Source organism: Aulostomus chinensis, chromosome 2 (genome assembly GCF_037954235.1).
Source record: "Aulostomus chinensis isolate RoL2024-O1b breed Wild chromosome 2, RoL_Achi_v1.0, whole genome shotgun sequence".
NCBI lineage: Eukaryota > Metazoa > Chordata > Actinopteri > Syngnathiformes > Aulostomidae > Aulostomus > Aulostomus chinensis.
The window spans coordinates 30977028-30989669 of record NC_141321.1 but is presented as its reverse complement, the minus strand read 5'-3'; the positions used below and the strand labels follow the sequence as shown (position 1 = coordinate 30989669).

Below are 12642 nucleotides of genomic sequence, written 5' to 3'. Positions count from 1 at the left end.
TCCAGCTTCAAAGGAATTTCACACCTGTTTTTGCTTGTCAGCTTTATATTTGATGACATTCAGGTGAAGGCAGAGGCGTCATGGGACTCCACCGTTCATGAGTGTCCACAGCTCAGTCGTGGAGGAGCTTGGCCTGAGCACCGGGTGTACCTTACTGTCCGAGTGGTGGTTCAGCTCAGCCACCCCGCGGACATGCAGCTGGTCCTGAGGAAGAGGATCTGTGTCAATGTCAACCCTGGGCGCCAGGGGTTTGCACACAACCTGCTCAAAAGAATGTCCACCCGCAGCACCATCCCTGGCTGTGGGGTCACCTTTGAGGTGGTGTCCAACATCCCTGGGGTGAGGCTGAGAAAAACTGTCAAGCTCTCAGGTTTTTGCTGAATAATATCTGACCAGAGCGGATAATTGAACTCAAACCTTGGTGATGTTGTGCTTCATCAGGATGCCCCCGGATCAGAGGACAGGGAGATGCTGGCCCGGCTGGCTGCCAACGCTCACAACAGCCAGTCAGCTGATGATGAAGCTGCAATTGAGAAATACCTCCGCAGTGTTCTCAATCTGGAGAACATCTTGACCCTGGATAGACTCAGACAGGTAGAGACATGGACATCAGGAGGCTCGCAGTCACACAGCATGTCAGAGTCAGAGCATGTACTGTGGCTATGACAACACTTACTGAAGGCTCATCATTTGTCCTCTTTCAATACTGTTTCAAAGTGTGTGTGTGTGTCTGTGTGTGTGTCCCTAGGAGGTGGCAGTGAAGGAGCAACTAGCTTCAAGAGGGAGAAGCAACAGAAGGAGTCTCAGTTCTCCATCTGTGAACCGGGTAAAACACAAATACGCTCCTGGTCAAAAGCTTTAGAACACACTCACATCAAGCCCAGCAAAGAAGTTTAATGGTACAGAAATCAGTGATAAGCTGGTAAAGGTTAAAAAAAAAAAGATTTGGCTCTCAGAAAACGGAATAATTCACTCAGAATTCATCAAAAGAGGATTTTTCAGCTTTCATTTTATAGCTTTTTTTGCAGAAATTGAAACGTGTGAAACCTTGAAAGATGATGATCAATTTCCATGTGTCAAGACTTTAGTTGATGACTTGCAAAATGTTTGACTGTATAAAAACAGTGTTTCATGGACTGAGTGATGTTCAGATAGCATTTTGCTGTTTGAGGTCATATATATTGCGTCACAGTGGTCAGAAAAAAGGCCATTAACAAAGGAAGATGGATGGTTGATTAGATGTTTGTTATATAAAGACTTAAAAGTATTTTCCTTCAAAGAAGTTAGAAAAGAACATTTTCCACCACCATCAAAAGGCTCTTAGACACTACCAGGAAGTGATCTGACAGACCCGTAGCCACAAAACAATCACGAGCAGTTTCTTACATCCATGTGACCTGCGGCTCATATGAGAAAGACTGACAACGCTGAGGCGATGACTGGGAGCTGCAGGGTTGAGTGACAGGAAAAAAACAAAAAAAAACGGAGTAAATGTTAAATTAAAAGAAAAACTGTAAATATAAAATTTCATCAACAAAAAAGTGACAGCGGGGTGTTCTCATACTTTTGACTAGTACAATACTAGTACCCTTTACAAGGAGGTGAATCCAGTATTGTACAATAGTAATGTTTCATCTTAGTTTTCCCTCCTTTTCCGTCCTCAGCTGTCTGGAAGTAGACAGGACCTGTCCACCACCTGCCTGCTGGATGACAAGGTCAGATGTTGGAAGTGTTTGACTGTCCAAAATAATGATTTGAAAGTGTAATGTCACACTAAAAGTATCATTTACCTCCAAGTACTCAAGTACACTCAACTTGATTCCCCGTCGCTTCACCTATTTGACTCCAAAATTCGGGAAACGCGAGCTTTATATATTAGCTTGAAGCTAATGGACACCAGCAGAACTGTCAAGAACATCTATTTCACAAACATAAGACTTTCTTTTAATCAGCTGATCCTCAATCCTCCAACGCGTCGATCAGAGCCACAAACCAACCAAAAAGAGCAATTCCAGTTCAGCTCCGGCGTGACCGAGTTCAACTGAGTGCCCCAACTGGTCACGCTTGTTCTTGAATGCTCAAACATGAGCTGAACTGAAGTGGTCTGTTTAGTTTATTTCTAGCTTCAATCAGAGTGTTTGAGCACTGAGCACATGGCCGGATAAAGAAGGCGTTGTTCAGTGAGACCAAGTGTGATTTCAGACTGTTGTGAGTGGCCTTTCCCAAACCTCATGTCAGGACCCAAAACTTTTCCGGGACCCATTTTGATTTTGGTGGCTGAAGAAAATACACACTGATGTTCTGTTGTCGTTGTTTTTTTTTATTAAATGTATTTTCCTAATTGATATAGAAGAGCATCATTTTTTCTTTACTTCCATCCCTCGTTTGCTTTTTTTTGTAAAAAGGGACGAGCGTGATCACACTGAGTGGCACAGGCCTTTCATTTATTTTAACCTCTAACTGTGTCTTTCCTCTGCTTGTTTTCTTCTCAGGGTCGATGGGAGAGTCAGCAGGATATCTTCATGCCCTCTCAATTCCACCGTACCCTCCCCCGCCCCGCCTCCTCCCCCTCCACGTACTCCACCTCCCCTTCGTCATCACCCACTCCCTTTGGCATGACCCCCCCACAAAACCAGGAACCAGAGCAAGGTACACCTCTCTTTACCCCATCCACCTCCCTTCTTTACTCCCCCATACATGTCTCGCCTTCAAAACTGCCCTCTCTCTGTGTCTCTGTCTGTCTGTCTGTCTCTCTCTCTCTCCGATGCCTTGGTTTTCATCTTCCTCTTCAACACTCTCATCTCAATGATCTCTCCCTCTCTCTCTCTGCCCACACTAATGCTACACCTTGTACATTACATCCCACTAAATCTTCACTCTATCTTCTTCTTCTGGGGTTCTTGACCTCCCTCTCGTAACCTACCTCGTCTAACACAATGTGAACTGCTTCTTGCCTGTTTGTCCGAGCTGATCGAAACATGTTTGTCGTGGCAGTTCTTGTGTCAAATCATGTTGCAGTGACATCCTAACGATGAATTCTGTTCAAGATACGAACAGAATCATTGAGTTCATATTAGTTTGTTTGACAGTGCAGTGATTAGAATGTTTTGATGCCAATTCTAATCGTGTGTGTTGTACGGCTGGCTGATGTTCTCTGCTGTCAGTCTATCACTGTGTTGGGGTTTTTGCCATTTCCTGGACTCGCTTTCAACTTCTGTCTTACTGTTTCGTACCTCCTCTACCTCCCACACCTCCTTCTATTTCTTTGCTTCCTTCCCCTCCTCTGCCTCCTTCTCCACCCCCCCCCCCCACAACCCCTCCCCCAGGTCGTTCAGGACTTGCTGCCTCTTATCTTTCAGTTAAAGCGCTGGTTCCCCAGATGCCCAAACTGCTCAAGTCTCTTTTTCCGGCTCGAGACGACAAGAAGGAGCTGAGACCGTCACCACACAGCCAGCAGGTCAGCAGAGAAGAACACATCAGTGCAGTCTGCAGCGCTCATTTACTGAAGTGTTCGTATGTATAAATGTTTACACGCTGCCATGATGGTGTTTGTTATTACTTAGCAGCACATGCCTCGGATCATGCCACCATCTGGTGGGGAGGACATCAGAGTCAAGGCTGAGACGGTGAGAGTCCTCCTGTCCTCGCCTCCTCTAAATAGTGGCCCTTGTTTTTCTAACTGGTTCTGCTGGTTGATTTCTGGCCTCTTGCTCAGGTTCAGATTTTATTTATGAACTGGATTTAACCGTTTCTGTAACAGTCCAAAAGCTACTTTTTTATGTGTTTTGGGTAAGGTTGTAGAGAACTACTGCAGCGTTTCAGATCCCCAAGAAGACAGCGCAGCAGTTGAGATCACAACTGATGTAATAAAATTGTCTATTAGTTTAATTAAAAATCTTTGATGATCGTGTCTGTGACCTAGCAACAAACTCTCATCTTGACTAGCTTTTTTGTTTTGTTTAAACCCTTTAGATTAACTCATTGAAACATACAAACCTTGCTCACTTCAAGCTATGTAAGCTACTTAGACTGAAAATCTCATTTAGCCAAACAGCGAAACACATTGGCTGGTCTCCGATTCATCTCTCCAAAGCTGGTCGTAGTTGTTTGGGTGTCCATGTGACCCAGAATATTCTGGATCTGTTAACAGTCAACATGTACAGCATGTAGACGCCCTGTGCACAGCGCGGCAGCTCGCGCTCCTTGGTGCAGGTGACGGCAGGAAACCTCTTCAGCTAAAGAATAGGATTCACATCATTTTCATACTGGAGCCATCCAGTGCCCCTGTGTGTCCCAGTATCTGGTACACAGACTTCCTGTTTCTCCACTCATCTATTCAGATTTGTAATTGCAGTACTTTTCTGATTATCTTGTAATTCCACTACACTTTTCTTGAAAAAAAAGGTTGTTATATGCGCAGTCCATGGCTGTAAATGAGGCCGAATTATGTATTGGTACGAGCTGTATGAACAGGACATGGCAGACTGTTTGACGGCTGGTTTCATCATCTGGAATAAGCTGATCATTATTGCTGATTATCATTTTGTTTTTTTTGCCTTGTCTGCATGCTCTCGTCTGTCCCTGTGGTCCTGCTGCAACCGCTGGTCTCCCATAGGCTGCTCTTCTACGGCCCCCAACCAAAGACAGGCGGGCAGAATTCCCAGACGTCCCTCCTCTTCCTGTGCATGACCCGCATGACACCACACCCCTCAGCCCACTCAGCCAGTCGAGCAGCGGCTACTTCTCCACTAGCGTTTCTACGGCTACCCTGTCCGACGTCCTTCAACCCTCCTCCTCATCTTCCTCCCTCCTAGCTGCTGAGACTTCATTGTCAACAAGTTCCCTACATCAAGGTGCTGACATGACCTCTCCTCCTCAGTGTGGCAACAAGATGGCCGTCATCAACCCTCCCACGTCCCACAGCTCAACCAATCACAACAGTGTGACCGCAGAAAACTCCTTCTCTGAACAGAAGCAGGTCAACTCGGGAGGAGGAGCATGTGAAGGTTTTGAGAGGCTGGAGATCTTTGTGGATGATGAAGAGCGTAGCCATGATGATGTACTGCCTCACTGGCTGACAGACGGCGCCTATGTCACCGTAGGGAGCAATAAAGCCGGGACGGTGCGCTACGTGGGAATGACACAGTTTGCTGAAGGAGTGTGGGTGGGGGTGGAGCTTGACACTCCTGTAGGTAAGTTGACCTTTACACTTGGCAAAAATTATGTGTGTGTGTGTGTGTGTGTGTGTGTGTGTGTGTGTGTGTGTGTGTGTGTGTGTGTGTGTGTGTGTGTGTACACGCCCCTTGAAGATATCACCACCATGTCTAATATACATTATTGATTTCAGGACAGGGAGTGGAATCTGCTCTTTGGATTAAATCATGTAACACCCGAAAAAACCCTCCCATTAATTCAGAAAACAGTTAACTCCCCAAAGTGTCCATCATTTAACAAAGGTAGCTTTGTATCAGAAGTACAATGCTAACGTAATAATGAACGAATAATCAAGCTAATCTTCATCCTTGGTCTGTTTTTGCCGTGTTGATGTTAAACATCTGCAACAACCTCTGTCGCCACTCTCACTTGTTCGTAACAAGCATTTTTAAGATGCCCACAAGCATCAAAATTCCTGAGTTTGGTTTTAATGGCCTGTTTTATTCTGTAGATCAAAGCATGTCGATATCTTTAAGATCCTTTGATCCACTGATTTTTAAATGTGTTCTCAGTTCATGTCCTGAAATAAGGTCAGTGATTGTGGGATGAGGGTAGACCGTTTTTTTCCTGCACCGCTCCGTTCCAGACATGAGTAGTCAACAACAAATAGCTTCACTATCAAATGTGACATTTATTCAACAATGGTGTGGTTTTTTTATACACAAAAATGCATAGCATGTCTGTAAAGTTCTGAATCCCCCCCCCCCCCCCCGACTGCTGGTGCTGACCTTTGTTATCTCGTTCCTCCAGGTAAGAATGACGGTTCGGTTGGAGGGCATCGATATTTCCACTGTAAACCAGGTTATGGGGTGCTGGTTCGCCCAGACCGGCTGTCCTGCCGTGATCGGACCAGTCGGCGGACCGGAGATTTTGCCCCTTCAGCCCATGTCCCCGTCTTGCGAGGAGAATCCATTGTTGCCCGGCGGGGGGAGAACCGCAAGTCCTGGAGCAGTTGAGACAGGGAAACCTGGGAGAGATGAACTCCCCAGTAGCCCCCCTGCTCCCCTCTCCCTTCCCAGCTATGCAACACACATCAGAACTGAAACACTGCCTCCTCCGACTCCTGTTGTTGGACACGACACCTGTTAACTGCCAACCCATTCACAGGTAATGGAAGGAGAGAAGACAGCAAAGACGTTGATGAAAGACTGGGACTCTTTATCACTGTTAGCATCAGTGGCAGCACACGCTAAAAGAACAGCAGTCAGTGGGAAGACTGCTGAGAGGGAAGGCAGGCTGGGTCATCAAGTCTGTCAGAGCCGCTTCCTGGGCTGATAGACGGGGATGCAATCTGCTCACGTCTCAGACCAGAGCTTTCTTTAGTCTTTAGTTCATATGGGAGTTGTCTAACAGACGCACTGGTCTAACACTTTTTTCAGTGTGGAACACCATTGTTCATGCTGGATTCGGGCAGATCCTCTTTTTCTTTTTCTTTTTTTTTTTTAAATTAGACAAATTAGGTTCCAAACTTTTTAATCCATTGTAAAGGAACTCATCCATCATAACAGAAAAGTGATTGAGGAAACTGATGTGACAGCAGATTCATGCATCAGTCTCACCTGTGATGTGTTTGCATCCCTCGGTGGGACACGTCTACCCATTTGGACTTTATCTGTGGACATCCCTCTGTCTGTTCAGTGTTCCAGAATCCTCTGGTCCTGCTGCCATTCCCCTGAACCCTGCAGGTCCGGTCTGCGGACACTTGCCTCTCCCTCCTCCACTCGTTTCCTTTCTTTCGAAGATCGATTATCCCAGAATGTGCCTTCACTACGGCTTGATTTGTATTTGTTGATCTGCAAATTTGATTTCTGTGTTTTGAGAGAATGCCTTGTGCTAAGTGTGAGGTGATCTCAGGGACTGCAGAGGGACAAGAAAGGAGTGCGAGTGAGTGTGTTTATATTGTACAGTGTTGTGTGTGCACAAGTGAGATTTAAGTCCATACTGTTGTGGTCCTGTTGATGTCAAAGATGTAAAGCCGGGGAGGTCGTGTGCTCAGTGGACCAAGCCACTATGGGAGCGAGTCGCTTGTACGGGGAGGCTTTCAAAGTTGATTTTGCACTGGAGAAGTCGGGAATCTTTGCGTAGGTTAAGGATCGTCTGTACGTGAGCAGAACGTGTCAGTGGTGGTGATGCAGCGAGACGGCGAGGTTATTCTCCATGGGTTTGTGCCCTCTGGATGTGGTTTGCTTCTCTGGTGGTGAACCAGCTGGTCATCCTCATAGGTGGCGGGAGGTGCCCTCTGGAGTGGCGCTTCGTGATGCGTTGGTGGAAACAGGCATGTGTGTTGAGAGGCAAAGAAGGTGCGATGTTGACGCTCTGCTGGTATTTTATGCTTGAGAGAATTGATTTGCTTCTCTTGTTTTTATCCTGAAGTTGTAGATGGCCGACACACACCTGGGAGAAGGAGCTCGGCTCACTGAACATCCGGGAGCAAAATCTAAGGTGATGTGGTACACTTTCACGAGTGTGTGTGTTAAGTTATTCATATTGAACCTCGCTTTCCAGAAGGACCTCAAGATTTCAGCATTGTGACCTTGTATAGAGTTTATTTATATTTGGAAGCTTTGGCAGGTTCTCTAGGACAGAATGCACATCTGCTTCCAGTAGTTTTTTATGCCTTGTTTTCACCCACGGAAGTCTGGCCTGGCAATTATCCTGGGATGAGGGGCTGATTTGATCTGTGTTTGGACAGCAAAATCTGCAGGGATCACTGGAGAGATGCTGCTGAGACAGCAGAAGCTGGTTATTTGCTCACTTATAGACTGTTAGCTTGCTTCAGCTAGCACACTGTCTGCAAAAGTTCATTTTTCTTCAACGTGGTCAGGCAGAAGCCGGACGCAAAATAAACAGAGGGAGGAGATTTTCATACAAATGGCAGATTCCATAGGAGCAGGATGCACTTCCAGGTGTGTGGATAGACCTGCAGGCTCTAAACATCCATCCATCCATCCATGTCGTACACCGCTTATCCGTTAAGGGTTGTGGTGGGTGGGCTGGAGCCTATCCCAGCTGACATTGGGTGAGAGGCAGGGTTCACCCTGGACGGGTCACCAGTCCATCGCAGGGCCATCAGGAGCCATTAGGGGTTCAGTGTCTTGCTCAAGGATACTTGGACATGGTCACCGGGGGAAGTGAGGATCGAACCAGCAACTCTCCGGTTGCTGGACGGCCACTCTACCTCTGAGCCACGCCGCCCCGACTCAAAACAACCGCATTTGTAAATGAGGCATGAACATGAAGCAACTCTTCGCCTCCTCTGGAGGTCTGGGAAAAGAACGTTGATGATGCCATCAGGATAACAAATGTCTGTTACACGCTAGAAGAGTTTTATGGACGTCGACCTTTAACAGAGTCTTAAAAAAATGTGATCACGTTGCATTATGGGAGATGTAGGATCCAGCAGTTTTGGGAGATCAACTCAGTCTTGGAACTGAAGGTCAGGATCCCTCCACCTCCGCTACTTTTGGTTTTTAATCTTGCAAGTTTCTTATTTGTGGCATCGGTGCGGTCAAACATCGTTGTGGGACCCCTTTCGGTGTGTCAAGAGTTGTTGGGTGTCGCCGGCGCCGCCTCGCCATGTGAGGTAATGAACCGGCGCTGAAAGGTCAATTTAATGGAAAACTTCAACTTGGCGTGGGACATTTGAGCTGCTTGTCCCATTGACAGCAGCCAGGCTACGTTGCCATGGTGACAGCCTATCAGTGTCGACTTCAAAATGTATAAAGACTGGTGAAGATGCACATATTTTCAGGAATACTGGGTGCTTGTATACCTGCCCGGTTTCATCTTAATGGATACATAATAAGTTTTCCATTTTTATCAAACGTCGTCTTAGAGGCGTGAAATTACTATTTATATTTAAACACTTGTACACTTGCCTTCGTGGCATAAAAATTGATAAAGTCTTTTATATTGTAATGAATATTGCACAAATGATTCCATGTAAATTGCTGCTACTAGCATTGTAAATTAACCTGTAAATGGATCCGTTGAATCATGGAGTTCTGTATCTTACTGTATGCTAGATTGAATTCAAAAAGCTTGTATTTTCATCTCGGGTGTGGAAGTTGGAGTTGGAGCTTTGATTCAGTGGCATATATATATATATATATATATATATATATATATATATATATATATATATATATATATATATATATATATATATATATATATATAATTTTTTTTATGATGTGGTAAAAATTCCCAAATTATGAGGCACTTTGTCAGGTGAGCCTTGAGGGAGAGACGCAGGATGAGGAGTTGCTACGACCTTGATGAGATGCATTTTTAAAGAGGAACGAGGAAGCTGTAGCGTTGACGTTGACAATATATCGTCCTAGTCTCGTGGAAAATGCAGGTGTGTGTATTTATTGTGGTAGCGGCGCTTCGGCCCGTCTGGTCGGTGGCTGACGAGCTGTCGTCTGTCTGCAGGTTGTGACACGGTTTGTTGGGTTGGTTGTTTTACTGTGGTTCACTGCAGTTATGTGGTAATGAAGGAAATGAGTAAGCGCTTGTTTTGTGTGTGTTTGTGTGTGTGTGTGTGTGTGTGTGTGTGTGTTTGTGTGGATGTGGGTGGGAGGGGACCAGGCTTTGATTTGCCAAGATGGGAAACGACAGCCTGCTGCTAGCTACCAGAGAATGAGATGAGTGGACGTAACCATTTACCTGTCGCCATCTTGTCTTTCCAAGCCAGAAGTGACCATATTTGGCTGAGTTGGGTGGAGCTGGGGAGGACTGAGCCAATATAACCTCTTGACAGGTTGCCATGGTCTCAGTTTGTCAATCAGACAGTAGCCACGCCCTGAAAAGCAGATGCTGCATTACTGCCGATGTCTGGAGTTTTTATAGTTGAGCGTTCTGAACGACACGCCATCAAAAACCTGACCTTTACAGGTTTCTTGTCATTAAAAAAGAAAACGATCTAATCTAACTAATTGTTTTGCCATTTAAAAAAATAATCTTGTTATTTTACTTACAGCTTATTTCATTTTAAAAGAAATCAAAAGAATGTAATCGGGAAAAAAAGTGAATACCAGACAACTACCCCCCCCCCCCCCAATAAACCTTGAAAATTAAAAGAAAAAAAATGACAGCTTAATATTTACAGAAATTATTGTCGGGCAGAAGTGGTGAGCATAGTAGTGCAAAGAGGCTCCAGCCAGGGAAGCTGGAGGCGATCTCTCGCATTTACATGCTTGTGAATCAAAACCCTGATCTCATCAAACGGAGCTCCAGAACCGAGCCGGTCATCTGGGGGTTCTGCTCGTCTGTAAGAAGTCCAGTTTCTCAGGCTCGTATGGAGCCAGATTACCGTGAAGGACCCGGGGGGAACGGCAGCTTCCAGGCTCTGGTGTTTCGGCTACGTCCACTCATTTCATGCCCTCGGATCTTAAAGCAGCAGCAGCACATCTGTTAAACATCACATCTGGATGAACTGATCTCTAGACCGGACCGGTTCCTGTGGCCGGTGGGGTTTCCCGTCCTGGTCTTTGCCTGGTCACCGTCGTAGGAGTTTGAGATCACTTCAGGCTTCTGGATGTTTCTTTATGTTGTTGTGCCTCAAAAACCATGTGACCATGTTCCCTCTGCACATTGTTCTCATATCAACGCTTTGGTTCTTTTGCACAAAAGTCTCCAGGAGTTCACGCCTGGAACGCTCGTACATGTCTGACAACCAGAGTTCAGCTCTCCAGTCACAGAACGTTCTTTAAACTCGACTCAATTGTTCATTTCTATTCGGAAATTGGAGATTATGTGGATGTTTGTTTGTTTTTTGGCTACGTGGCAAATTTATTCTGCAATATTCTACTTAACTACCTTTTGGAGTGCGATGATGTGTGAAGTAGCTGGCGTCTGAGCTCCAGCCCCCGGTGAGGGGAAGAGCTGCTGCGGTTGGAGGAAGAGACGTGTGAATGAGGAGCTGGGAGAGAAGCGATGACTGGGAGGTTCGTTCGTTATCAACGTGCGTGTGCGAGCGTTCCCACCTGTCCTCAAAATGTTCTTATACAGTTTTTATTGTCTGATGTGCTACTTTGCTCATATCTACGCTGATTTCTCTGTATTAGCTGTATTTTTTTTGTTGTTGTTGTTGCCTTTAATTGCATTTCCTGCAGCTCTGCTCGTGTTGGGATCAGCGCTCCTCCACCTCTACAGTGGCCTTCAACCCGGAGCCAGCCTCTCTCTGGTAACCCTCCCAGCCTGGGTCGCAGCAGAAGGGGGCCGTTCCTAAAACAAAAAAGAAAAACGCATGCTACCTTTCTTTGGTCGGAGGAGCTGTCGGGCTGAGTGACCCTCTCAGGCGGAGCAAAGGTGGCCCGATTTCCACGCCAGGAATTTAACATCTAACTCCTCCCACCTGGCAGCTGGTGTGACCATCACGCTGGCAGCCAGAGGTCAGTCAGGTCCCGTGGGATGAAACCTCTCTTCCTGCCCTGGTAGTGGGTTCCCCGCTGCCTCCTTCTCTTCCAGAGTGTTCTGCCAACTTCTTCCCAGAGGCCTTTTCTAGCCCAGAGATGCTCCGGCTTCTCCTGAACCGGCTGCATCCGTTTTCTTCTCTAACGTGTCAGCTGACACTACGTCACTTTTTTTCTAGGTTTGTTTTGTACGAGCAAAGTTGGGTCGCTTCAGCGCGTCGACGTTTCTAATACGAGACTCGTGCAGAAGACGGAAGTTTAAGTTATTTCTTCTTTTTCTTTTAAGATCCTCCAGTCACGTTTCAGCTGAAGCAGCTGCAGGAGAACGGAACTATTTTACTACTAGAACAGGAGTTTATTCATCAGGAGATCCTGTGCGACAGTATTAATATCACCTTAACCTTCATTATCACTCACATTTGTTGCTACTGGTTCTGTGGAGTGGGTTCGTCTTGATATGTCAGTTGTCTGTGTGTGTGTGTGTGCCAGAGTGGTTGCTCTGTGTGTGTGTGTGTGTGTGTGTGTATATGCCCATATTAAGACGTATAAAAAAGAAAATCTGAGCACAAGTTTGGGTTTTGATTAATTTAAGTGTTTTATGTGATTCTATGCTGCAATCCAAAGAATAAACATGTATTATATAATACATTTATAATTTCATTTTTTTATCATCTGAACAGTAATCTGGTTAAAAATAAAAAAAAAGGAACGATTAATAGAGTATTTGTTCTTTGTTGTGAGGCGTGTGAGACCAGACGTGGTGCCCGATGTGGTCATTTTTCATTGGTTAATTATTATGAAGGTTGTTTCTTTCTGTCTTTTCTGGATGAAGTCGCGATGTTAAAAACTTCAATTCAGAGTTCAGACACATTTGGCCTCATTGATTCCTTGAAACTTCTGTTTTTCACATGAAATATAAACAGGAATCCATATCTGAATTCTCCATTTGACGAAAATGAATGACAAGCTACATGGTTTGGTACGTTCATATATTTGAGCCTTTACTGAGATA

At 45.5% G+C, this 12642-nt stretch overlaps 1 protein-coding gene across 10 annotated transcripts in view; it reads left to right on the top strand.

The window, feature by feature from the left end:
• LOC147269728 (kinesin-like protein KIF13B) overlaps positions 1–12332 on the top strand; it is a 49776-nt gene extending 37444 nt beyond the window's left edge. For 4 of the 10 annotated variants that reach the window (XM_086189831.1, XM_086189815.1, XM_086189887.1 and 1 more), the window contains 9 exons: positions 64–339; positions 442–594; positions 749–826; positions 1665–1715; positions 2493–2649; positions 3327–3457; positions 3564–3626; positions 4616–5192; positions 5965–12332. In XM_086189831.1, the coding sequence (XP_086045957.1) occupies positions 64–339; positions 442–594; positions 749–826; positions 1665–1715; positions 2493–2649; positions 3327–3457; positions 3564–3626; positions 4616–5192; positions 5965–6170 (1692 nt within the window). In that variant the 3' untranslated portion in view covers positions 6171–12332. The remainder of the gene's footprint in view (positions 1–63; positions 340–441; positions 595–748; positions 827–1664; positions 1716–2492; positions 2650–3326; positions 3458–3563; positions 3627–4615; positions 5193–5964) is intronic. The other 6 variants (XM_086189871.1, XM_086189822.1, XM_086189865.1 and 3 more) reach the window with 6 other exon arrangements.
• The last annotated feature ends 310 nt before the right edge of the window (positions 12333–12642 follow it).